Source organism: Dromiciops gliroides, chromosome 5, assembly GCF_019393635.1.
Source record: "Dromiciops gliroides isolate mDroGli1 chromosome 5, mDroGli1.pri, whole genome shotgun sequence".
NCBI lineage: Eukaryota > Metazoa > Chordata > Mammalia > Microbiotheria > Microbiotheriidae > Dromiciops > Dromiciops gliroides.
Genome location: NC_057865.1, coordinates 257,787,841 through 257,815,770, shown reverse-complemented (window position 1 = coordinate 257,815,770; position 27,930 = coordinate 257,787,841). Strand labels below are relative to the sequence as shown.

The following is a 27,930-nucleotide window of genomic DNA, read 5'->3' as shown; positions in this document are numbered from 1 at the left end:
TTTATGTGTATATACATGTATGTGTGTGTATACACACAGATGCACACATACTTCCTCATAATTTATATTTTCTATCGACAGGACCATCCAGGACATAAATCAAGGGCTCCTGATTCTTCCTCAATCTCACATGTGAATAGCTGCCAAATTCAATTAATTCTACTTATACACCAGTTCTTAAAAATGAGCCCTCTTTATTGAAACCACCAAAGTTCATGCCCTTATTTCCCTTGGCTCAAGACAACTGTGGTACCCTACCAGTTGATGCCACCTTGCCAACCTATTCTTAGCACCACTACCCACATAATCTTCCTACTACACTATTCTAATCATATATTACTTCATTCATCCTTTCATCCATATCTATTCAAAAATCATTAGCTGCTCCACATTACCTACCAAATGCCTTAAGCTATGATTTAAGGTCCTCCACAGTCTATCTCTAATCTGCACTTAAAAATTTTGTATTGTACTTTTATCTCCAAATCCTCTACACTGAAGGTGTCAAACACAAGCTGAGGACAACTTGCAGCCCACAAATGTCCCAAGTGAATCTGAACCAGATTAAAATGTAACAGAGATTTTTAAAAAATAAATAAAAATACAACAAACATAAAACTAAGTCAATGTGGCTCACAGGGATCCTTAATTATGGATTAGTGGCCACCTTATGTATATATTGTTAGGTGGCACAGTAGATAGAGTACCAGGTTTGGAGTTCAAAAGACTTATTTTCCTGAATTTAAATCCAGCCTCCAGACATAGTTTGTGACCCTGGGCAAATCACACAACCCCATTTGCCCTAGTTCCTCATTTATAATATGAGCTGCTGAAGAAAATAGCAAACTACTCTGGTACCTTTGCCAAGAAAACACCAAAGGGTTCACAAAAAGTTGGACATGATTGAAAAATGACTGAAGATCAACCAGTTATGTATGGATTCATTTCTCTTGAGTTTGATTCCTCTGCTCATATTATAACCAATCTGGACCATTTGACGTCCATTCTTCTCCTGACCCCTCACAAGTCTTCTTCTTCTTTTTTAAATAATTAACATTTTTATTTAAAATTTTGCATTCCAAATTTTATCTTTCCTTCCCTCCCTCACCTCCCCCCTTCCTAAGATGCTAATTGCATATACATATGCAATTCTGTAAAACATTACCATGAGTCATTTTGTACAAGAAAATGTGGATAAAATTAAAAAATGAAAGAAAGTGAAAAATAGCATGCTTCAGTCTACGTTCAATCAATATCAATTCTTTCTTTGGAGGTGGCTAATATGCTTCTAACTCTGGGTCTAGCACTCAATCCATTGTGCCACCCAGCTGCCAAGCTCTTCCTGAAAAATTCCAGTAGAGAGGAATCTATTACCTCCCTCTTCACAGCTCTAATTCTGATTTAGTTCTTCCGTCTATTAAGCCTATATCTGTCCTTCCAGGGCAGCTGGGTGGTGCAGTGGGTATAGCATTGGCCCTGAAGTTGGGAGAACCCGAGTTCAAATCTTACCTCATACACTTACTATGTGACCCGGTGTAAGTCACTTAACTCCAATTGCTTTCAACATTAGGGACCATCACCACTCACCCTGATATATATCTTGCCACTGGATCCAGAAAGCTCTGGAGGAGAGAGTGAGGTTGGTGACTTTGCACAGCCCTCCCTCACTTAAATCCAATTCACTGCAGGTCATGACATCACCAAAATGCAATGGTCCTCTCTGAGAACAAAGGGCAAACAACAACAATATCTTTCCTTTTATAACTTCTAATCATTGTACCTAGTTTTGCCTTCTGGGGCCAAGTAGATTAAATCTTATCCATCTTAAACATGTCAGCCTGTCTTAATTCCTTTCTGTATCCCCAGAATCTAACACATTCATAGTACTTCAAACATTTTAGACATTTAATACATTTAATGGTGAATTGAATGGAATCTCAGAAGGCAAGTTATTTATTTATTTATCTGTTTGGGTGACCTCAAGATAAGAGGCAAGAAATACAAACACTATCGTCATAGGTATCAATAAGCAAGGAAGGGGAGAGATTCAGTACATTATTTTATCATTTAAGTCCAGCTGGCCCAGATGGCATCAGAACAAGAATATCCTCTATAACTTTCCTGACAAGGGAGACATTCAGCCTCTATTAAGGACCTCCATGGAGAGGAAGGCCACCATTGACCTCAGTTTGCCCCTTTCACTTTTTAGAAGATCAAATTTTTTAGGAAATATTTCCTTACAATGACCTAAAATCCACTCAATCTTCCTAGTTATGCCAAGTGGAAGAAAAAAATTTAATCCCTCTGTTGTATGATAGCTCTTCTGATACTTATAGACAACAAAGTCTTCTCTTCTCTTGGTTAAACATGTCCAGTTCTGCCAAAAAAATTTGGATATGAAATGATCTCAAGGTGTTTCAATATCCTGAATGTTCTAGAAAACTCAGAATCCTAAAGATACAAGCTCTAGTCCATTTTAGGCAAATATCTCATTCAGGAAGAGTAACCCACTTGACTGGCAGAGAGAGGGTTCATCTCTTATATTACCTAATATCCTCTTTTTCTAAACTTTCCATCCACATAATACTATAATGTTCAAAAATGGGCCTCATTTGGGGCAAGATGTGACAGTACTCTGATCCACAGGAAATCAATAACTCTTTTGATTGGATTACATTCAACTTAGTTGCAGTGGATATACCCCTAGATTTGTAGTAAGAAGACCTAGATTCATATACTAGTTCTGTCTTATATATCCCCTGAGTGACCTTAGACAAAAAACATATCTTTTCTGAACCTTGATTTCTTCTTTTTTTTCTATGAATGACTATTAAACTTTTCATCCTTCCAGCTCCCCCTATTAAGGAGCAAGAGGAGGTAAAGAAGAAGGAATAGGAAGAGAAAGGAAGGAGAGGGAAGAAAGGGTGAATTATTAAGAAAAAGAGAACACGGGGAAGGGAAGAAGAGGAAGGAGAGGGAGAGAAGAAAAAGAGGAAAAGGAAGAAGGAAAGGAGAAAGAAAAGGAGGATAAAGGTACAGAGAAGAGGAAGAGGAGGAAAAGGGGGAGAAAGAAAAGGAAGATTGAAGAGAAGGGGAAAGGGAAGGGAAAGAGGAGGGAGAGGGAAAGGAAGAAGAAGAGGGAGAGAGGGGAGAAGGAGAGGAAAAGAAAAAAGGGGAAAAGGGAAAAGGAAGAGAAAAAGGGGAAAGGGAAGATGTGGTAGAGAAAAAAGAAAAGGCAAAAAAAGAAAAGGGAGAGGAATAAGAAGAGGGAGATGAATAAAAAGGAGGGGGAAGGAGAAAAAGGAGGAGGAAGGGGAGCAAAAAAGGAAAGGGAGGAGGAAGAGAAGGAAGGAGGGGAAGAGGAAGAAGAAGAAGAAAAGGGAAAAAAAGAAGAGGGAGAGGAAGAAGAAGAAGAAAAAGAGAAGAGGAGAAGGGAAACAGGAGGGGGGAGGAGAAGGACAAGGAGAAGAAGGCCCTTATAATGAATAAACATAGTCAAGCAAAACAAAAGTCTACACTCCAGGATCCCTGGAAGGGACTTCTCAATTCATGTAGTTCAAGCCCTTTGTTTTACACATAAGAAAACTGAGACTTGGAAATGACAAATGATTTACTCATATAATCACTAAGAAACTGAGTATTTGATGTAGGATTTAAGACCAGGTCTTCCTGCCTCCAATCTAGCATTCTATCTTCTACACCATGCACTTTTCTGAAACTCTAAAATAAGGGAATTAGACAAGGGGACAGCTAAGATCTCTTCTAATCCTAAACCTATAATCTTATGATGGTGATTTCTTATCATGCTTTAGTGCTAGCCCACTATCGGAACACTTGAGCCTAGGTAGAGGAAAGGATCCAAAGGATCCTTTCCTTAAAACTTCTTCTACCAATCAATCACCAAATCTCTTCTGGGGAAGAAAAAGCTCTGCTAACATTTGAAGTTTTTGCTGGATCACTGTACTATCCCATTGACTATAGTTTGCCAATTCAGAGCACAGTAGGGACCTGGACACTGAGGTAGGTCCTGCTTCTGTCACTTACTGCATGCGGGTAAGTCATCCAAGCTCTCTGTCCTCAGTTTTGCTATCTATAAAATGAGGGGCAGCTAGGTGGTGCAGTGGATAGAGTTGTGGACCTGGAGTGGGGAAGACTCATCTTCCTGAGTTCAAATCTGGCCTCAGACACACAATCTACTTGTGTGACCCTGGGAAAGTCTCTTAATTCTATTTGCCTCAATTTCTCCACTTGTAAAATGAGCTAGGGTAGAAAATGGCAAACCACTACAATATCTTTGCCAAGAAAACCCCAGGCAGGGTCATAAAGAGATAGACACAACTGAAAATGACTCAACAACAGCAAAATGAAGTTATAGAACTATATGGTTTCTAAGGTGTTTCTAGCTCTAACAAAATGATTCTAAACATAATTTTATAGAGCAAAAAAGGACTATATTTCCAATCTAATCTATCTGACAAGCATAAGTGTCTCATAATTTGCTTCCTCTAAAGCCTCAAAATCAATAGAAATGACCATTTAAAAACAATGCTCTAGAATTAATTCCCAACTGCCAATTTGAAAGTTTTTAATTTTCTAAATTGGCTATGAGAACAGATGAGAATTAAACATGAGATCCCCTGCATATTCACTACCCACAAATATGCAGTTCTTCCTATAAATCTGGTGAGTGGAAGATGACATGATATCTGTGATGGAATTCTTCATTGTATATTAGTTTTCTCAGCTATTTCCACCCATGTTTTTTACCAAATGCATTTTGCATGGGTGCAGATGGTAAATTTAATCACTTATATTATTCAAGCAATTCTCTTCTGGAGAATGGAGCCTAAGAAATTCAATTATCAGCCACAATCTTAAATAAATAAAACTGTTATTAGTAAGCTACAGATTCATAATTTACATAACTAATTCTTAATAAACACCAGTCAGAAATAGCATTTGAAGTAATTATGAAAACAAAAATCTATATTCAAAACAGGGACATGGCTTTCTAACAAAATTTCCAATAACCTTCCATGTATTTTCAGAAATGTTTTTAGAACTTTTCCTGTTACCCTTTCTTTTAGAGCTAGGGGTTTGATGAGATATTTGATCCAGGATATTCCCTCAAGACTTCCAGGATGCAAAAGGGCTCCTTTAACTGATAGCAGCCTTTGGAAATACATGCCCAAAAGCTGTTTTAATTCTTATAGACTTGGAAGCTTCAGCTTTTTTTTTTTCAATGTCTAAGTTCACAGTGTTTCCACTGAAAAACATCCCTGCCTGTTTCTTATAAGCATCAGATACTTAGCCTAAATACCTCAGAGAAATACTTTTATTAGGGAATATATTTAAGCAGAATGATACTAATTATCCTTTGCTCCAGAAGGCACAAATAGAAACAGTAGTGAGGTAGATTTAGACTCAATGTAAGGAAAAAAATTCTAACAATTTGGGTAGACCCTAAGTAGAAAGTGGGCAGCTGGGTGGCACAGTGAATAGAGAACTGGACTTGGAACAAGAAAGACTCATCTTCATGAGTTCAAGTCTAGCTTCAGACACTTATGAGCTGTGTGACAGTAGGCAAGCCATTTAATCTGTTTGCCTCAGTTTCCTCATCTGTAAAATGAACTGAAGGAGGAAATAAATGGAGAAGCACTTCAGCATCTTTGCCAAGAAAACCTCAACGGACTAATGGAGAGCCAGACATGCCTGAAAAACAACAAAAAGTAATGTGTGGGGGGCAGCTAGGTAGCAAAGTGGATAAAGCACCGGCCCTGGATTCAGGAGTACCTGAGTTCAAATCCAGCCTCAGACACTTACTAGCTGTGTGACCTTGGGCAAGTCACTTAACCCCCATTGCCCTGCAAAAAAAAAAAAAAAGAAAAGAAAAAGTAATGTGTGCTACTTTAACAATGAGTGTATATGCTTTCATTGGTGATTTTCATGCAATTTTATATGATGAATTATTGGAGATGTCGTAGAAAGGATTCCTGGGTTGGACTCCAAAGCCTCTGAGATCTCTTCCAAATCTAAAATAACTTGAAATCATCTTTTGGAAAGCCCAGAGAAAATGATGTGCTTTGTAGTGTCTCCCTGTTTCCTTTATTCTTCTTCCTTTCATTCAGAAGGGAAACATAGAAGGAAAAGGTCTCTCAACTTTAAATTTCATGTAAATTGAATTTCAATTCATGATATTATCCTCCCAATCCATTTTAGAATATAACTTGATTACTAGGATGACCAGGTGAAACTATAATACTTTTAAAATTAAAATTATCCTTAACACTTCCCTGTATTCAATGTGGTATCTGCATTTACAGCTTCTTCTAACTTCAGGGTAACCAGTCTGCAAATCCAAGCCGGCTTCCCTTATTGATTGAACTGCCTTTTCTTTTTAACCAAATATACACATCACTTAGATTTTTTTTTCATTTTGTGAATAACATGATATTTTTACACAAAAACAACTTTACAGCTTTCCCAACAATATCAAAACTGGCTAGTAACTGAAGTTTGAACTTATCTGAAAAAAGAACATTTATTTTGGGGTAAAAAAATCAGGATACACAGTCCATAGTCATTTTTCTTTCCATGTTACCTAAAATTTTACTTGAATTTTAAGCTGTTTTCAAATGTAAAACTCTAAGTCTTTGGCATATATGTGTTTGGAAGTTGTTAAGTGTTCTGTTTGCTTTTCTATGAATGTATATGGAAACTTGAAACCATGTGAAATTTATCTGTAATCAGGGATAGATATAACAAATATACTAAAAAACAAGAGAAAATGTCAGATTTTGAATACTCTAGGAAAGATTTCTTAACTTGGGGTCCGCATTGCACTGGGTCTGGGAAATTGGATGGAGAAAACAAAATTGTATTATTTTTCCTTTATAATTTGTATTCTATCCTTTGTAATTGTGTATCTTTTATTTTATGCATTTAAACATATAATTCTAAGAAGGGGTCCAGAGATGTCAACAGACTGAGAAGGAATATAAAACACAGAAAAAGTGAATACCTACTCTAGTTGATAAAATACTTAATTAAAATCTGAAAACCCATAATATTATTGCCAGATTTGCCACTCGACTGACTCATCCAAGTCCAATTCCATTACCTCAATCACTCGTTCAAAAATTAAAAGGGAATGAAAATTCTAAAGATTCTGTAGCCTCCATATCAGCAACTAAAGAAAAAATTCCTCTTGACCTTGTCTAATAATTGATTCAACCAAGAGGCAATAAACAAGTGCTTACTATCTACATCTTAACAAATCTGCCTTAGGTTTATAAATGGGAATAATAATCATTTTAATTTGCATGATTTGCCTAAGATTAGTGAAATAATGCTTTAGAACTCTTGATGTCACTTAAGATGTGTATGCATAGATTGTTGTTGTTAACTTATTTTTCATTCATGTCTGACTATTTGTTCAGTTGTTTCACTCATGTCCAACTCTTCATAACCCCAATGGAGATTTTCTTGGCAAAGATACTGGAGTAGTTTGCCTTTTCCTTCTCCAGCTCATTTGACAGTTGAGGAAATGGAGGCAAACAGGTTTAAGTGACTTGCCTAGGGTCACACAACTAGTAAGTGTCTAAGGCCAGATTTGTACTCAGGAAGATGAGTCTTCCTGATTTCAGGACTGGCACTGTACCTATCTACCCTTACGTATCCACATTAAAAAAGAAAATTGTACAGTCCAATTATTAGTAACTTAATAAATTAAAGATTTATATCCAATTCCTTGGTGAAAAAATTCTCATTTTGAGGTTCAAGTAAGATGCTGGAAATAGGGGCAGCTAGGTGGCACAGTGGATAGAGCACCAGCCCTGGAGTCAGGAGGACCTGAGTTCAAATTCAGCCTCTGACACTTAACACTTACTAGCTGTGTGACCCTGGGCAAGTCACTTAATCCCAATTGCCTCACAAAAATAAAAAAGATGCTGGAAATAACTCAATATGTGAGAATGAGTATCTGAGCCTCAAATTCTGCTACAAGCTAGAAGTCATAAAATGAAAACATTCTTATGGAAATCCAAACATATCATCATTAGCATAAATCACCAATGGCTCTATAAATAGGAAAGGGGAAGTTACTGACAGCATATCCATGAATTAGACCCTAGTTAGCTAACTACTTGTTCTTCCAGCTTACATTTCATTTTTATCCATGACAGCTATAAACACATTTTCAGGGATAAGGGAGGCCTGTCATTTCATGGGTTTAGAAAGCTCACAGGGTGAGCATATTCTCCAATCAACACAAATCGATTCCTCTGAAACTGATAGTATTAGAGAGCTGTCTGGGGAAAATTATTTGCCCTGCTTAGGATCCTAGAGCCAGTATATGTGAGACATTGAACTTGAAGCCAACTCCTAATACAAAACCTGTCTCTCTCCACCTCACTACTTCACCTCTTTATGTGAATGGGTATTAATTTATTCATATAGTCATTCCATAATCCTGGGGATTTTAGACACTAGGAGAGGATTGTCATTCAGCTTTGCCCAATTGATGAGATCCAAGCTCTGAGTGAATGCAAAGCACGTGTTAAATGAGTGGGTGGTTTGCTTTTTGAAGTTCTGCAGTATTTTTGTTTGTTTTTATTTTTAAAACAAGGACTTCCATTTATGAGCCAACTTAAGGGGCATGCAATAGATGGCAAATAAAAAAATTTTTGTAAATGATTTAGAAAATGCATGTAACACAAATATAATTCTAAGTTTATATTATAGTTTATATATTTATATAAGTTTATAATTCTAGTTTATATTTCATAATTTCAGCCCCATGATATTTCCCCATAGAAAAGCTACTCCTGCAATTCTTCTATCAGGGTATTCATTATCATGGAAGGCTCTGCTATGTAGTTGGAATTTTTTTTTCTTTTACAAATGCTAGTCCAATTCCATTATCTCAACCACTCATTAAAAAGGGGAATGAAAATTCCAAAGATTCTGTGGCCTCTTCATTACTCCAGTAACCAAAGAGAAAATTCCTCTCTTCCTCAAACAAAAATGCAAACATAAACAGTCATTTAGACACTACTGAGATATAGTAATCAACTTTGTCTAGTATTTCCTTGCCATTTTCTTTTTGCTAATGAGGTGGTACTTGTGGCTTGAGAAGTCTAAAATCAGCTATCATTCCTCCACTATCCAGACTTGAACGCTGAAGTTGAAGTGGCTATTTAATACAAACTTTACCCACCAATTATTTGCATGCAATCAGCTAATGATTGGTCATTGCCACCTGGACCTAGGGGTGGCAAAGGAGGTCAGATGACAGTAAGTATAAAATGAATTGTTTTTTAAATTTTATTTTTAATTCATGGAATACAACAAGCATTATAACATGTATAATAAATTCTAGAAGCCCTTCCAATAAAAAAGTATAAGACAATTGAAAATCTATGCCCCAGTGATTTAGGTGGATTAAAATCTTGCTCTTTTACAAGACATAGCATAATGTCTGCAAAATCTGCTCATGCTTTCAAAAGCTCAAACAAGAAATTAATCAATGAAATTACTCTAATTGGAGATATGCTTACAGCAGACCAAGTATGTTAGACGTGTAATTAACCAATCAGCTTGGATTAACTCTTCAAGAAGACTCTTGCTAACTAGAATTGCTATGAGCTTTGTATATTGACCAAAAAAAAAGTTTATAGAGTAAACCAAGCAACTAAAATCAATTTGAAAACATTGCTCCAAATCCTAGAGGGTTATTCTTTCTGTCCCTACACAGATTCTCACATTTTGTACAGACTGATTTGGACAGCATAAGAAGCCAATTTTTGCGGTCTTCACTATGTCCTTGATGACATCCAACATGGTGGACACCAGTGTTAGTGGTTTCCAGAAGCTCCTCATTTGCTCTCAGGGAATAGCTAAACTACAATATTTCCCAGCGGCCAGTACCTTCATCCCCATTTTTATGGTCAGAGAAACTGAAGCACCAAGATTTTAGAGAACTAACCTTATACCAAAATCAAGTTTATGTTGCAGAAAATGGGCACCAAATTCAAAATGAGGTCTTTTCACTGTGATGTGTACAAGGTACCTGTAAAATCTATGTAGGTACTTACTTTTAAATACCTTAGGCATGGAGAATTACAAAGGTACCCACAACTCACATGTACTATGCATTTCCTTCAACTTATTTTCTAGTGTAAGTCACTTCTCTAATTATATTTTAAGTATCAACACAGCAGGGAGCATGTTTTCTTGGGATTCCTTGACAGAAAAGCTTGACATCTGTTGGTATTCTCAGGGAAAGGTGGCAATGGCCAGTCATTCCTGATTGCATATATGTATACACAATGAATAAACTACCACCACCACCACCCCCTGAAAACTTGGGCATGATAAAAAGAACCAGAGTAAAAGGACCTTGAATCTCAGCTCTACTACTTACTAGTTAGGTGACACTATATACACATGTGTACGTCTATATATGTATGTATGTATACACATGTATATATATGTGTGTGTGTATATACATATATATACAGGCTTATGTATGACAAGAAACAACAGAAAGAAAGAGGAGGAGAGAGAGAGAGAAAGAGGGACACACAGATAAAGAGACATACAGAAAGACAGAGTAAACAGAAAAAAACATAGACAGAGGGAGGTGGGACTAGGTAGTCAATGGCTAATGTGCTAAGCCAAGATTTAGGAAGATGTGAATTCAAATCTGCCTTCAGGCACTTCCCATCTAAAACCCTGGACAAGTTACCTAACTTCTGTTTGCCTCAGTTTCCTCATTTGTAAAATGGAGATAATAATAGTACCTACCACCCCAAAGTTGTTGTGAGAATTAAATGAGATAATTGTGCTTAGCACAGTGCCTAGCACACAGGAGCTGCCATATAAATGCTAGCATGTGTGTATATACATATATATGTATATACACAAATATATACACATATTATATATGTGTGTGTACATCTATAATATTCATACATATACATGTTCTAATGTCATTTATTCACTAAATAATTATTGGGCACTTATCACTGGTATAGTGGATACAAGTTAGAGTGATAACTAGAAGATACCTTGGAGATTATTATTCTTTATCCCTTTATTTTATATGTAAAGGATAAAAGGCCCACAGAATAGAAAGGACTTGCACAATGTCACCTAGATAGTAAGTAGCAGAGCTGAGATTCAAACCAAGCACCTCTGACTCTGGTTCTTTTGATCACACCAAAGTATTCTGGGGTGGGGGGTGGGGGTTAGCAGTGTTTTACTCATCCTGTTGGCAGGATGAATAAATAAGGGGAAAGATTCAACGATGGAAAGCAGCAAATTAAGTTGTAATATTTCATTGACATAACGTGTAAATAACTGGGGCATGCTCATCATAATTAGGCAAAATCAGGCACAGCATTATCCTTGACCAGGGTCCCAGGAAGTATAACATAATTAACAGATTGATTTTTTTTCCCAGTTTCCTTTAGTAGATCAGAGTGTCATGAAATTGGAGCTTCAGAAAGCATCTCAGAAGTCAGGTAGTGCAACCAAAATGTATTATCTGCCAAATGAATTGCAGAAAAGTGGTTTCTAAGTCTAGGGAAGCCCCTTGATAGATACACTTGCATGCCATTTTCAAAGGTATCACATTCCACTGCGAGCTCAACGATTTCTTTCTTGTAGCAGGGTTTGAGTTCAGATGATCAATAACCTGGGCAGAATTCACTAATGACAAAAGCCACAGGAAGGCTGTTTTTTTTTTTTTTTCAGACAGCGTTCAGTAATGGTAAACACCGGCCCCCTTTAAGTGCCTGGGCTCTCCTTTGGAATCCCTTCTATCTATTTTTCTTTAATCAACTCTATTGGAATGTAGGCAATTAGAACTCTGCTTAAGAAAACATTTATGTTTGCTGACTGAGCCTGCCAAGATCTATTTTCTCAAGGGCCTTTCTTGGTTTTGTTGGCCAGTTGAGAATGAGGAACTGTCCCCAATGTCCTTGTTCTATCAAGTGGGTAAAGCAATAAGGTCATGAAGTAAATACTCACAGATTAAGCATGGCACCCTGTACAAATTAAGTCCTCAAATATTTATGTGAGTATTTTTTTTCCTTTGGGGCCCACCCTGAGGGCCCATCAGTGTAGAAAGATTTTCAGCTAATGCAGAATCATCACCTTCTCTTGACTTGGTGTCTTAGAGAGGTACCTGAGCGAACTGAGTGGTTGAGTGATTTGCTCAGTCTCATTGAGCCAGTTGCTGTGAGAGACAGGACTTAAACTCAGGTCTTCATTACCCTGAGCCCAGTTATCTAACCATTATGTGACACTGCCTCTTTTGAGTGAAAATCATCATGAAAATTCAGTTACAATACAGGGCATCCCAGGGGCAGCTAGGAGGCACAGTGGATAAAGCACCGGCCCTGGATTCAGGAGGACCTGAGTTCAAAACCGGACTCAGACACTTGACACTTACTAGCTGTGTGACCCTGGGCAAGTCACTTAACTCCAATTGCCTCAACAAAAAAAAAGAAAAAGAAAAAGAAAAAAGAAAATATATATCCACAACACAGGGCATCCCAAAGGACTCAATAATATAGTTTTAGGTTATTAAAGTTTAAAACTACACTGAAACTTTTGGAATACAAAGTACTGCATACTTCACACACACACACACACACACACACACACACACACACACACATAACACATAATACAACACAGAGACAGCAAAAACCCTTTGAGGCAGGTAGTGTTATCCAGTCACTTTCAGTTCTATCTGACTCTTTGTGAACCCATATAACTCATGTAACATCAAATGGCAAATGACCAAAATCAGGAACCATAAATGCATGGAAAGCTGGTTTCAGATTTTTAAAAACAAAGGCTCATGCAGAATAAGAATCTTTGACCTAATTTCTTAAGCCATCTTTCTGCATTGGAAACATAGTTATCCTCACTCCACTGCTTCCTATTCTTATTCATCATTTAATTCCCTAAACAAGATTCGCCCCCAGTCACAGATGTTGATATTTATAAAATACCTCAAATCCAAATGCCTTTTTGTTGTTGATGTTGTTGTTGTTCTCTCAATGGATGCCAAGACGAGATGATTTCCTTTTCTGAATTAGGAAAAAAGTTCAAACGCATAACAGCCCTTTTGCTACAAGTGAGACAGCTCCCCAAAGCAATTAGTAATTCTTAAATAAGAGCTATTTGAAAAGAGTTTGGCAACACCTTAATTATTTTGTCTGGCAGAAACCCACTGGAGACGAATCCCTGTCACATGGGCACAACTGACACCTGGAGATACAATTTCGAAGAACCAGAGCCAATTTTAGATCCAAATCTTTTCGAGACTTGAAAGTGTCTAATGGTTAACACCTCAAATAATTCTTTGAAAACATTAGCATTGTAGTGAGTGTAGGTGGTGCAACCTAACTTTTAGTTTGTGACAGAAAAGGATCTTTCTAAGATCACAATCATAGATCTAGAGCTGGAAGAGATATCAGAGGACATCTAGACTACATCAATCAATCAATCAATAAGCATGTATTAAGTGCCTACTGTGTACCAGGTATACTAACAGATAAGAAAACTATGGCTCAGAGATGTTTGTGAGATCATAGGTCTAGAGCTGGGAGGGATTTCAGAGACCAGCTAGCTTATTTTATAAATGAAAAAATGGAGGACCTGGGATTCAGCTAAAGTTGCAGAGGCAAAAAGTAAACCCAAGTCCTTTGACTCAAAAAGCAATACCAACCTCTCAGTCTCCCTTCATATATTGAACTAAGGTACCAAAAATGCTCTCTAAATTCTATAAAAGTCTTGATTGCTTTGAGCAAGCTTATTCAGGTTCATGGGGAAACAGCTCCATATTTCAATTATAGAAACACTGAATGATTCTATCAATCTGGTTTATGGTCCATCTAGTTTAGAAGGAAAACTTGTATATAGGGTGCAAAATGAAAGGTAAACATTTTCATTTTTCTTCTTCCTACTTGAAGGTGATATAGACAGTCTGTAGGGCAGATAGACAAAATCAATTTTTTTTTTTAAATGAAGGGATGGGTGGATGAATAGATGAAGGAAGGGAAGATTACCTTTTGCTGGGTTGACTTTTATCCCTGACCGATATAGCATCTCCTCATTCTGCCAGTCCCCATTCCTGATGGCAGTCTTGAGTCCATAAAAAATAATTAGTGCACCTGTGGCGTAAAAAATCAAACTCTTCAGAAAGCGCTTTTGGGCTTTGACAGAAAGGGCTCTGGCACCTACTGTAATTAAGAGGCAGAAGCCCATACTAGGAATATACAAGACACGCTCTGCTATTACAAAGCCGACATAGAAAAACAGATTTGTGGCGGGGACAAAGGGAACGATTAACAAAGACAGCGACAGAACAACGATGTTCTCTGTGGAAGGAAGCAGTGGCTGCTGGGGTACGTGGTTTTTAATGCCATTCTCTGCTTTTTCTGCAAAGTTTGGCTTGGGCTCAGAGTCCCGGCACTCTGCATCTGGGTGGCAGCTGTGCCCATTTGCATTCTGCTTGCCATTGATGATGGCTTTCCCATTGCACTCTCTCTTGGTGCTTGGGTTCCGCAGGCTGAAGTAGGCAAGGAGAAAGAGTCCACTATAGAAGGCCACGGTGTGCAGGTTTCTCCAATCACAGATGGTTTTTATCAGTGGTACCGCATCCATGGACCAATCAAAGCTGAGAGTATCTGGACATAACAACAGCCAGAGGTTCTTGGTTGGCAAGTAAAGAAAGGTCAGAGTCCGGGCCACGATGCTGTCTGAATCAGCTGCTGGGTTATCTGAGTTGGAGAAGCTCGGTGGCTTGTTCCCCATCCAGTACAGGCGAGCCCCCAGAAGTGAGGTCCCCCAAAAAGTTAGCAAACCGACACTGAGGAAAAGAGGCACATTCTTTCTCTGAAAGAAAGGAGACAGAGAAGAAAATATTGTTAATGGAAGGCAAGAGGTTCTATTCCTTATATTTAGTTACAAAGCTGAATTGTGCTTTGTAACAATTAAAAACACACCATTACGTTCCTAATGGATTACTTCATTTCCATCTGCTTGGAAAGTTACTATGGATTCCCGGTTCACCAAGAGGATCTTATTGGGCCCTTTGTCTTGATTCTTCTCTCTCTCTCTCTGCATTTCTCTCTGTCTTTGTCTCTCTGTCTCTGTCTCTCTGTCTGTCTGTCTGTCTGTCTGTCTGTCTGTCTGTCTGTCTCTCTTGTGTGTGGGGGGGGGGGGAGTGTTTTAGTTTGGTTTTCAGGTCAAAGTGATTCATGTAGGTTTCATTAGTAAGTAGCAAGGCCTCCTCTGAGAATCCTATCTCCTTTGCTTTTAGTTTTCATTCTCTCAGCTGAGGTTACAAACTGTTCTGTCATAGGCTGACCTGTATTGTCACCCATAACAAGCAAATCAAAGATTTTTAAAGACTTTCCAGGTTCCCTACTTGATGGCCTTAATAACAACCACCATATGCATTTGCATTTCTGACTTCTGGAGCTGATGATGCTTTATTTGCATTTTGCTAAATGAAATGGCTTCCCCAAGCCATTTCAGAAAAAAAGAAAGGAAAAGATCTAAGGAAGGCCAAAGGGTGCTCCTGTTCTCCATAAATTTATTTGTTCATTCAACCATTTGTTTTATTTTATTTTGTATTCCAAATATTTACTTAGCACAGGAAAACATCAAACTCTTCCCCTTATCCTCATTCCTCTGCCCTTTGCTAGTCCCTAGGAGAGTTATAGAAAAAAACCACATTGGGACTGAGCTACCCTGATCGGTAGGTGACTCAGCATACTCTCATTTAGTCAGTCCCCAAGCTTAGACCAGACCATTGGGTCATGCTTCAATGTCCCATAGAGCTGTCTACCTTGGCCATCTTGCCATCCATTATACCACTTTGCACTTAACCCCACCCTCCAGCCCCCCTTTATACCTCTTGTTCTGGTCATAATGATCAGAGTAATACTACCACTGTTCCCATAGAGAGTGCATATTGCTCTATCAAATAACTATTATTTATCTATCATCTATCAATCTAGAACTAGAAGGTCAACTTTGAAGATCATCTAGCACTAGGCTTTTGTTCTGTATGTGAGGAAACAGATTCTAAGATATGTTCATAGGAATATAGATCTAGAAATGGGAGGAGCCCCAGAGATCATCTAACCCAATCCCTTCATTTTGTAGGTGAGGAAACTGAAACCCTAAGAGGTTAAGTAGCTTTTCCAAGGTCATAGGGATATAATCACCTGTGGCAGGATTTTGAATCCATGCCCTGATTCTTTCCACTACACAACACTGCCTCCCATTGATCAGCTCAAAACCAAGTCCTGTGACACTATGAGATTTGTATCATTGGAACTCAACATAGTACCAGGGACATATTAAAGAATAAATATTTTTCATTCATTCACCCACTTTAGTTGAAACACTGTGCCAAGTATTGAAAGGGATGCAAAGTGTCATGAGTATTCTGCCTCTTAAGATGTTTATATTAGGACACTATGTATATATGTATATGTATATATGCATGTGTATATATATATGTATATGTGTGTACATATATACATATATAATATGCAAGGAATGGACATATAGAAGCATTCATGTGTTTGTATACATATTGTTTTGTTGTTCAGTCTTTTCAGTGGTATCCAACTCTTTGTAATCTGATTTGAGATTTTCTTGGCAAAGATACTGGAGTGGTTTGCTATTTTCTTCTCCAGTTTGTTTTACAGATGAGGAAACTGAGACAAATTGCATTAAGAGAGTTGCTCAGGGTCATATAGCTAGTAAGTGTCTAAAGCCAGATTTGAACTTGGGAAGGTGAGTTATCTATCTCCAGGCCCAGTGCTCTATCCACTGTACCACCTAGCTGTCCCATATATACACATGTACATATACATATAGAGCATATATAGGTCATTGAGCATCTATACACATACAAGGTCTAGCACGAAAGTTCTTTTTTTATTAATTAATTAATAAGTCAAGCAATTTATTTGTTTTTACAAAAGTTCTTGTTTTTGTTTTTTGGTGAGGCAATTGGGGTTAAGTGACTTGCCCAGGGTCACACAGCTAGTAAGTGTCAAGTGTCTGAGGCCAGATTTGAACTTAGGTACTCCTGAATCCAGGGCTGGTGCTCTATCCACTGTACTACCTAGCAGCCCCTTCACTACCTAGCTGCCCCTGAAAGTTCTTAAGAGAATTACAAAGTACTCTGGGAGCCCAAAGAAGAGAGAAAACATTTGTGATATGCTCTTCACCTGTGGATGAGCTATGTGAGTTCTTCCTACCAAAGTCCTTAGCATAAAGTTTTATATACTATAAGGCAGACTTTCACAGATAACAAAATCAATCTTTTAGAATCATTAAATCTTGAAACAAAAGGGTTATAGGTAAATAAACTGAAATTCATAAATGTAAAATGACTTGTTCAAGATCACACATGTAATAGGTGGCAAAGCCAAAATTTATCCAAGGTATTCTGATTCCAAATTAAATGTCTGGTTTTGTTTATTCTGCTCCCTCCAACACCCTATTTCATCCTGTATCTCTTTGCTGAGCTACATAATTAGAAAAGTAATATTTGACTACAGTTACCAAATTAAATAAAATGAAAATGTCAAGCAGCTAGTTTAAAATAAAATTGAAATAAATAATACTTTGGCTGACCACACCCCTTCCCTTTAGGGAAATAACATGCTTTCATACACATTTCTCTTCATGTGGTCTAACCCAGAGTATAACATGTTGTAACTTCCCTGGTCATGGACATTAAACTTCAATTAATGAAACACAAGATTACATCCCCTACCCCCTTTTAAGGTACTTTGCACACCACTGACTCATACTGGGCTTTATCGATCCCTAAGATCCTCATATGAATTGCTATTGTGCTACACTGCCCCTATACTGTGTGGACTCAGCTGTTTTTTTGGCGCAATGTAGGACCTTACATTTATCTCTATTCAAACACATTTTCTTAGATTCTAGTTTTTTGAGATATATTAAATCCCAAGTCTGTCATCCTACATCCCACATCCCTCTCACTTCGACTTCCTCCACAAATTTGATATTCATCCTTTCTATAATTCATCTACATCATTGATTCAAAGCACATCCCCCCCCCACACACACACACACAGGAGAAAAGGACAAATCCCTAAAGCTAATCCAGAAAGTCAATAATCTACTAATTACCAATCTCTCAGTTAAGTCTTTTGACTAGTTCTGAATCTACCAAACTTACTACTCCTTAGGCCCACATATTTCCATTTGTCCACAGGTACATCATGAGATACTATTACACCATGTCAGTTAAGGGAATGTGATGGAACATCGGAATGAAAACTTCCAGAAGGCATTAGACAGTCTGAGAATGGAGCTCTGGTGAGATGTCATAAGTGGAGATAAGTCAGAAAAGAGCAGATGGCTAAGAAGTGAGTATTAATGAATGCTTGGAGATAGGACAAGGGGAATTCAACCATGGAGTGAAGTACATAGAGGATGAACAGCTGAGAACATAGGTGAACTAAATCATTACAGGATCACAAAGATGAGAGGTAAGAGTTTCAGGAGAGATAGGTTTGGCGCGCGCGTGCGTGTGTGTGTGTGTGTGTGTGTGTGTGTGTGTGTGTGTGTTTTGTTTTGTTTTTTAAAAAAGGACCTTTCAATTTGGTATCTTTCAGAAACACTCATTGGGATCCAAGCCAGACTTCAATGGGGAAAAGAAAGTGGGTGAAGAGAAATGAGATATTTGAAAAGCACTTAGCACAGTGCCTGGCAGGCATGTAGTAGACACTTAATAAATGCTTCTTCCCTTTCCTTTCCCCTAGCAGATGTAGATCACATGTTTCAGAACACTGAAAGCAAATGGATGGGAGAAAAAAATAAGGGAGACAGAAGTGTTAAGTGCAGATGTCTCTCTCACACACACATTCACACATAAGATAGAGTATTGTAGACATTTATATGCTACACTTGAAAGAAATTTATCAGAAAACTTTTCATAAACTGAATTCCAGTTGATGCCATCGTTTCTTGGACAAATGCTGAACAAATGTCTACTTCATTCAACTGAATTGTACTGGGGAAAAAGAATTTTTGCCTATTATATTCACAGTTTTAAAGTACCTCCTATGCACTTTGCAAATATTATTTCACTCGATTCACACAAGTGCTATTATAATCTGCATTTTGCTGTTGAGAAAACGGAGGCAATCAGAGGTTAAGTAACTTTCTCAAGTTCACACAGTTAATATCTTGGGTAGAACTCAAAGACAGGTCTTCCTGACTCCAAGACTAATGCTTTATTCACTGCACTACCTATCTTATTTAATATAACTAAATTTTCATTGTGCAAAATCAATGTATTTTGCTAAGTAGGTGTGAATTTCATTCCCTGAAGAGAACCTGTTAACAACCTTAAATCATGTAATTATTCATTCCACAAATATTGATTAAGGGACTTTGACATTTCTGACATCCCCCAAATCCTCTACATCTACACTTCTACACATTTATCACCATCCTAGCGACACAGAACTATCACTGCCCAAGTCCTTCCATGTTTCCTGTTACTGAGACCTCAGAAAGCTTGAGGCCCAGCCTGATACATGATGCCTCCCTCTCCCCCAATTTTTGGGTCTAATTCTGGATTTCAAGAAACTTGATAAAATCCAACACTCAGTTGATCTGATACAGTCTCTAGTAAACATAAAAGGATGCAAGGACACACATAGCCTGCTTATATTACAGGCAACCACATCTCCAGGTTAGTTACAAGAGATAAAGAAGCCTAATTGATAGTCCTAACCAGTAAGACTGCCCTCTAAAAAAACCCCCAAAAAACAAAAAACAAAAAAGCAAAAGGGGCAGCTAGGTGGCATAGTGGATAAAGCACCAGCCCTGGATTCAGGAGGACCTGAGTTCAAATCTGACTTCAGACACTTGGCACTTACTAGCTGTGTGACCCTGGGCAAGTCACTTAACCCCCATTGCCCCCCCACACACACAAAAAAAAAACCAAACAAACAAACAAAAACAAAAAAGACTGTCCTTTAAACTACAAGCAGATTTTGAGAATTCTCAATGGTTAGACTAAAAAGCAAGATTCAGAAGGAGAAAGGGAGATGATGTCTCTTAGGAATGTGCTAATCTAGGGGCAGTAGACCTTAAGCACTTGAATATATCAACCATGAATAGGCCAAATAAGGATACATTCAGAAGTTGGTAGAATTTCTTTCCTTCCAAGGCATCCTGAATTCTAGATGTTTCTCCCTAGATGTTCCTCTTCTTTGCTCTGGGGCAATGGGAATATTTTAACTAGTCTGTACTAGCCAAAAATACACATGTCAAGGAAAGTCAGTCAGATATTAACAGAGATTATAGGGTCATACTCCTCTAACACTCAGAATTTTCACCTGGTTCCCTTGCTCTCCCTCCCTCTGCAACAAGAGAATGAGAAACATTAGCCCAGAAGTTCTGGGTCTCTCTCTCCCTCTATTCCTTTCTCTGCTTTCTCTGTCTCTGACTGACCCTGTCTGTCTGTCTCTCTGTCTGTCTCTCATTCTCCGTCTGCCTCTCTATCTCCCTCTAGTCTCTGTCTCTGTCTCTGTCTCTGTCTCTCTCTGTCTTTGTGTGTGTGTGTGTGCGCGTGCGCGCGTTTTTCTATGTCTCTCTCTCTCTTTCTGTGTCTCTTTGTCTCTCCAACACTGTCTCTGTCTCTCTGTGTGTCTCTCTCTGTCTCTGTCTCTCTGTCTCTGTTTCTTTCTCTGTGTGTCTGTTTATCTGTCTCTCTGTCCCCCAACAGGAAGATTCAGAGTGGGAGAAAAGTACATACCCTTCTTTTGACTGTTGGCAGCAGCTGCAATCTGACTATATCTACAATTCACATTCCCTGTCTTGCTGATACTTGTTATACAAATCCAAGTGTCTTATCAAGATAAAAGACCTTGTGTCACATGTGGGTGGACACTTTGTATCTGAGATGTGAGAGGTGAAGAGAAGAGGGTAAAGGAGAGGGAGTGAAAGAATGTGAAATGGGTATATTTGCTTGGGCTTTTTGCCCAAAGCGCTGGCTAAAATATTTTTAGAATAAATAGATATTTATTTTACTTTATTTTTTGCTTGCAAAGCAAAATGCCTGCAGTTAGTTGATATTTTTTCTCCTTATTTTCTCTTAGATATTTGAATTATATGTTAAGAAAGTACTTTTGAAAAGCCCAATAAGCCCCAAGAAAATTATTCAGCCTTTTCCAACTTTGATTCAGCAGGAGAATATGAGTTTCTCACAATTTATATTCACAGTCCCATATGTCTTTCTTTAATGTGTAGGATATAATATATTAACACCATCTTGTTTGAAAGATTACATAAATAAATTATGAGCAGAAGTTTATAAATGTCTGGCTCAAAGAATAATTCAGGGCAAGCAAAGAAAAAACAGTGAAAATGCCAGAGAAAATAAAATAACAATAAAAGGGACTTTGGATGTATTAACACTGTATAGAAATAAAGATAACAGAAAGTAGCAAGTGAAGAGAAAGGATGCCATGGGCAGAGATGTGGGAACCCAAGATGTACAATGTTTCTGAGTCTGAAATGGGTCCTTTGAAGTTGGAGAAAAGTAACTTTATATTGCATGGCTATAATCAAATGGCCTCAGTCAGGAGGGGAAAAAAAAATGTTCTTGAGTCTTCTGAGCTAATGCTGCATGGAACTCTGGTTATTTTTCCTCTATAACAGTGATGCATCATTTTGTCAGCCCTCTCATTCTCAGATGTTCAGAACTTTAGAGAGAGATGAAGTGACCTGATGCAGTTAAGTTCCACAGTAGATAAAGTGCTGGTTTTAGGGTCATGAAAACCTGAGTTTGAATCTTGGCTCAGACACTGTATGACCCTGGGCAAATTACTTAATCTCTCTGTTTCTCCCTGTGCTTTTCTGTAAAAAAAAAAAAAAAAAAAAATGAAAGGGCTGTATCCATTGGCCTCTAAGATTCTTTCTAGCTCTAAATTGATGATCCTATTGTTATGGGCCCATAGCACCCCAGAAGTTCTCTGGGGCACATCAAAGAACCTTCTCCTTGAAAAAACTAAACCAGAGGACAGACTGCCTAGAGAGATAAGTGGAACCAGATCACACTTAGCTAGCTCCGTGACCCCCACCCTTCATTCTAGTCTCCTTCAACCCTAGGGCGATAAGATTAGGTGTGGCTGCTTCCTTTGTGTCTTGAGTACAAGGCTTGAGAGATCTGCAACCACCCCTCACCCAATTCCTCCAGTCACCACTAGTGGGGGATGGTCCTTCCTCTCTAAGGGAACTTTGCACAGTCAGATGGTTACCCCCATCAGTGCTCTATAAAAGTACCTGCCTGTCTCCTGCTCAAGGAGATTGGTATCTCAGAGCCACTCTCTCTGTGCCTTGCCTTTCTGCCCATGAGAAGTCCAAGGACTTCTTTCATGGTTTCCCTTCGCTTCCCTTCCACAGCCCCAGAATAAACAACTATTTTATTCTAACTGCTTTTGTGTGCAAGAGGGCGTAATTCTTTAAAGAGGAATTCCTAAGGACCCCAAACCCATACCCGTACCCAAACACCCAACCCCATTTCCCCATGACACTATGATTCCCTGATATGAGAATCTTTCCCAATCTATTCTATGTAGCTAAGTAGAGAAAGTGAGTAGTGTTGGACTTGAAGTCAGAAAGACCTGAGTTTAGATCCTGCCTCAGACTTTTCAGCTGTGTGACCCTCTCAGCCTCAGTTTCCTTATCTATAAAATGGGGATAATATTAGGGCCTGCCTCACAAGTCTTTCCTGAGGATTAGATAACATTAAAGCATAGTACAACTTTAAAGTACCAGATAAAAGCTAACTGCTTTTATTGTTGTTGTTATTACTATCCTTATCCAATCAAAGAAAAGTTATGTATCTTAGATCCTCTAGCTCTGAAATTCCACCCACACCAAACCTTATATTTTCTAGATCTCCCCACATCAACAAAAATAACGAAAAGGAAATAGAACCATAGGGGAAAGCTTTCATAATTTGATTTGGTAATCAAATTACAATAACTATGCCTCTTACATTACATAAAGAAGAAACTACCCATTTGGAGAAGATAAATAGGAAGTGCAATACTGAATAAAGAAGATTAATGCTGAGAAATAATTCTGTTACACACATGCAGCAAAATTCCATTTTTATACTTTGGCGCAGGGCCAAGGTAATCTGCTATAGAAATGATTTTTTATAAAAACAAAAGCAAAAGTTGGAAATTTATTCTTTGGGGGAGGGGGAAGGACCTGCAAGAGATGGGAAGAAATAGAAGGATGTTTAAGTTTCTACTAGGAAACAGATTTAGTCCTGGGAGACTGGGGGTGAGGGGGAAGGGGAAACGGATATAACAGAGGAAAGAAAGGTTAGTAAGGAAGTCCCAAAGGAGGAGGTCAGCTTGAGCAGGTTTCTTTGCTGCCTGTCACATCAGAGGCAGCCAAGGGAAGTAAATGTAAATGTGTAAGCATCTCAAAAGGGAAACTGGACTAATGCACAGCAGAAGGGTATGTGTTTAAGCCACATCTTAACTGAAAGGGAAGTGCCCGAGACACTGTGAGCTGTTGCCAATGTCTGGGCATTGAACAGGCTCATAACTGTATGTTGCCATAGTCCCTCTTATTTAATAAAAATAAGTATTTCTATCAAAACTGTAATCTGTATTAAGAAAATTTTTATACCTGAACATCCCTCATTCATACCCTCTTCAACCTATTCCTAATTTCATTTTATATCTGGAATAAGGATATGGACTGTACCTGTGAATTCATTGTTCTAAGGACCTCCCAGGGAAGGTAGTGCCCTCTACCAGTGCAGGTCAGCAACTTTTCTACAATTTAGAGTCTTGAGTTGTTTAGAGTACTAAGAGATTAAGACTTGCTTGGAGTTCCAGAGCCAGCATATGTCAGAGGAAAGACTTCAGCTTAGGTCTTTCTGGCTCACAGGCCAACTCTATTCCTTACTCCATGCTGGCTCTCCCTCTATCAAAGAGTAAATCTTCATTCACCTAGCTCACTATAAATTCTTCAAAAACAGGATGCTGTCTTTTTTTTTTTCCATTTTGCTTCATGAGCAGTTAGAACAGTGCCTTGAATGTAATAGGCATTTAAAATGTGTTGAATTCAATATAAATCTATTCCCTTGAAATATAAGTTGAATCGTTCTTACAAGGAATACAAAATATAATTAACAGTTATAAATGACCGATGCAAGTTACCACTTTAAGTTTTGACCTTTTTTGTACGCATGTATTTATTGTATGTATGTATGTATATATATACATACACATACACACTATATATAATGTGTGTCTAGATATGATGTATATATGTATATATATATATATATATATATATATATATATAAAATGTGTGTGTCTAGATATGTATTGTGTATGTATGTGAGTGTGTATATGTAGGTAGAGAGAGAGAAAGAGAGGAAGAGAGAGAGAGAACAAGAACAGTTAGGTGGTGCCATGGCTTGGAACAAGGAAGACTCATGTGATAATTGGAGTGAAGCCCCCTGCTGGAGAGATACTGTAGGAAAGCTCTTCCATGAGAAGAAGGCATCTGAGGGCAAGCCATGTGGCTTGGAAGGTCAGTTCCTTGGCGTCTGGAAGTGATGTTTGATGTTTCCAGTTTAGACAGAAGGCTTGTGGGACACAGGAGGGGCAAGGCTCTCTCTCTCTCTCTTTCGTCAGGACCTCGTGGGGAATGGAGCAGAAATGCTGGCTCCCTGAGTTAGATAGATATAGGCATCTAGGCCTCTTTCTCTCTTTTCACCAAATTCTTATGCTCCTTAATAGATACTCAAAAGTCTAAACTCTTGCTAAAGCTTCTAATTTATTGGCAACCACTCATTAGATTTTTAGACAGTATAGCTAGATAGCAACTTTGCACTCATCATCATGTGTTCAAATCCAGCCTTAGGCACACAACTAGTAAGTATCTGAGGCTGGATTTGACTGACGATACACATTTGCACACGAATTTCTATGTATTTCTAAAAAAAAAAATACCTCTTATAACACTTCATCAGCTACCATTGTTTCCTGTTTTCATATACAAAACAGCCTCTGTGGATAAATAATGTGGAGGCCCTGACTCCACTCTCCCTCACCCTGCACAGTCAATTGCTTCTCAGGTCAGATCAATTCCAGCACATCTCTCAAATATGGTCCCTTCTTTCTATTCCCTCCCATCCTACTTCTGGCTGCTATCACCTCTCACCTGGAATATTTTAAGATGTCCCCCTTGATGTCGCTCCCACAAGTCCCTCCCCTCTTTGTCTTATCCTTTACATAGATGTAAAGGGATCTTCTTAAAGCCTAAGTCTGACCCTCATATCCAATCAATTTTAGAGGCTCTCTATCATGTATAGGATCAAATGCAAAACCCTTTGCTGGAACTCAAAGTCAACATTCTGGTTTGAACTACTTTTTATTCTAAGTTTATCTTCTATTATTTCCATTAACACTATGACCCATCTAAACTGTTCTCTTGACATTACTCATACAAGGCATTCCATTATAAATCTACAAGCTCTATAGAGGAATGCACTTTCTCCTCAATGTCACCTCTAAGAATCCATGGCCTCCTTCAAACTCAGCTTAAGTACCACTACCCATATGAGGCCTTCCACATCCCTCCTCCTCCTGTTCTCTATGATGTGAAAACTAGAGTATTTAACTCCTAGCAAAACCTTTCTTTATATAGGACACACAACTTCCTGGTAACTCTAATTTCCATTGGCAGGTCTGTTTTACTCCCACTCCACAGAATGCCATGACCGCCCACAAATTAAGTGGCTCAATGGATAGAAAACTGGATGGGGAGTGAGGAAGAGCTAAGTTTGCATCCAGCCTCATTTAATAGCTGTGTGATCCTGGGCAAATCATTTCTGTTAGCCTCAGTTTCCTCAACTGTGAAATGGAGATAATTGTAGCACCTTCCTCCCAGGGTTTGTTGTGAAAATCATACAAGATAATAATATCTGTCAATCTCTTAGCATAGAGCCTGGAATACAGTAGGTATTGTATAACTGCCTATTCCTTCTCCCTACCTTCCAGCAAGCACCAAACTGTACCTTTTCAGTTTCTTTTTGTATGTTGTCATCCTCCATTCGATTGTAAGCTCCTACAGGGTAGGGACTGTCTCTTTTTCTAATTTGTATTCCCAGCACTTAGCATAATGCCTGGCACATAGCTGGCAATTCAGTTTTTATTATATTGTAATTCATAAGCAAGAAGAATAGACCAACAACAAGAAAGAAAAATAAACAAACAACATCTCTTTGAGACTCCATTTTCCATAAAGTCTTCTCTGAGAGCTTCCTCATGCTGCATACAGAATAGATCAATCTACCACAAACCTGGCTACATTATGTCTCTATTTTCCCAATACAAAAAATATCTGATCCTAAAAAGTGTTTGTCTATTCCTAAGGTACATAAATATACTGCCTAGAAGAATTAGCTCATTTATTTCCTGTAGACTTTGAATAGTGGGTATTGACACTGAAAACTTTGCTGAACTCTAGTTTTTATCTAATTCTAAAGGAATAAATTTGAGAACATGATCCAATGTGTTCATCTAAAATGAAAATTGTAGAGCCATATTGGCAATGCTTTATCTGACAGACTGTCAGATCTTTTTGTCCTGGGCATATCAAGTTGGATGTCATAAACTAAAAAGCTGGGATCATGGGAATACATGATATTGAGTATTTAAATTTTGGTGAATACAAACTCCATCCATCTATAATGTGTGAGTGTCCCTCATAAATACCCTTACATTACCAAATTAGGTATTTTTATTTGGTAAAGGTGCATAAAGTACATGGATACTAATTTAGAAACAAGTTTGTGTTAACTCAGCACACATTGATCTCAGTGTTTCCCTAAACTCTTCTGTATTATTGTGCCTAACACATGCTTTATTACTCCCTAGCACTGAATATTCTAAGTTCCCCAATCATTACACTGAAGAAAACAGCATGCAAAACTGGTCCATGGCACCAATCCTGCAGAAACTCACTCATCACCTGCACCTAGAAAAACACGTGGTTTTTTTCCCCCTATACAAGGCTGATGTCACCATATTTTCCACCTGTCCTCCCAGATCTCCACCACCAAAAAACAAGTGTCAACATTGAAATTGCTAAGTCTCTTTTCCTTGCAATGCAAGAGTTTTCTGCCTAAGATTTATTTGTAAAGCATAGGAAGAAAGGGAAAAGTATATCTTTAAAAGTTTAAACCTGAATAAATTTTGTCAGTTATTCTAATGGCGAAGCTGGCTTTGATTTTTAAAAAAATAAATTTAGCTATATCAAAAGGTAGAGACATGTATTTTCAAAGACCATGATTTATTTACAAGTTCAGTTTGTTTCAAGAGCTTTCACATGAAAAGATTTTTTACCTACAATTGAGCTCTATTCTCATTTTAAAAAAGATGTTTCATGTTTTCCATTACAAAGTTTCAGAGGATTTATTTTTCCCTTAAAAAATCTTGGAAGATGCTGAATAGAAACCAGCCATGGAAATTTGATAGGGAATTGAATGTCTTACCTGCAGTCCTTTGGCATGCATCTACATACCAAGGGGAAATAGAGACATAATATAATGCGGCCAAATTTGTGGGAGATTGATTCTTCTGCATGTGATGTGTGGAGGTTCTCAGAGAAGAGGTTATGGGAAATGGAATCTCAGATAGACATCTTTGCATATCCTTTTTGTTTTTATGTCTTTATTTGTGGTCTCTCCAGTTTGACTGTAGGCACAGGAGTGTCTTTTATCTCTTTTTTGTATCCCTAGCACTTAGCACAGTCCCTGGCCCATAGTGGACACTTAATAATTGTTTATTTATTGATTGT

General features: G+C 38.1%; 1 protein-coding gene across 4 annotated transcripts in view; it reads right to left on the bottom strand.

Annotated features, from left to right (window-relative positions):
• The window catches only part of TMTC2 (transmembrane O-mannosyltransferase targeting cadherins 2), a 546,198-nt gene that overhangs the window by 253,260 nt on the left and 265,008 nt on the right, over positions 1–27,930 (bottom strand). For all 4 annotated transcript variants that reach the window (XM_043969066.1, XM_043969069.1, XM_043969067.1 and 1 more), the window contains exon 3: positions 14,085–14,913. In XM_043969066.1, the coding sequence (XP_043825001.1) occupies positions 14,085–14,913 (829 nt within the window). The remainder of the gene's footprint in view (positions 1–14,084; positions 14,914–27,930) is intronic.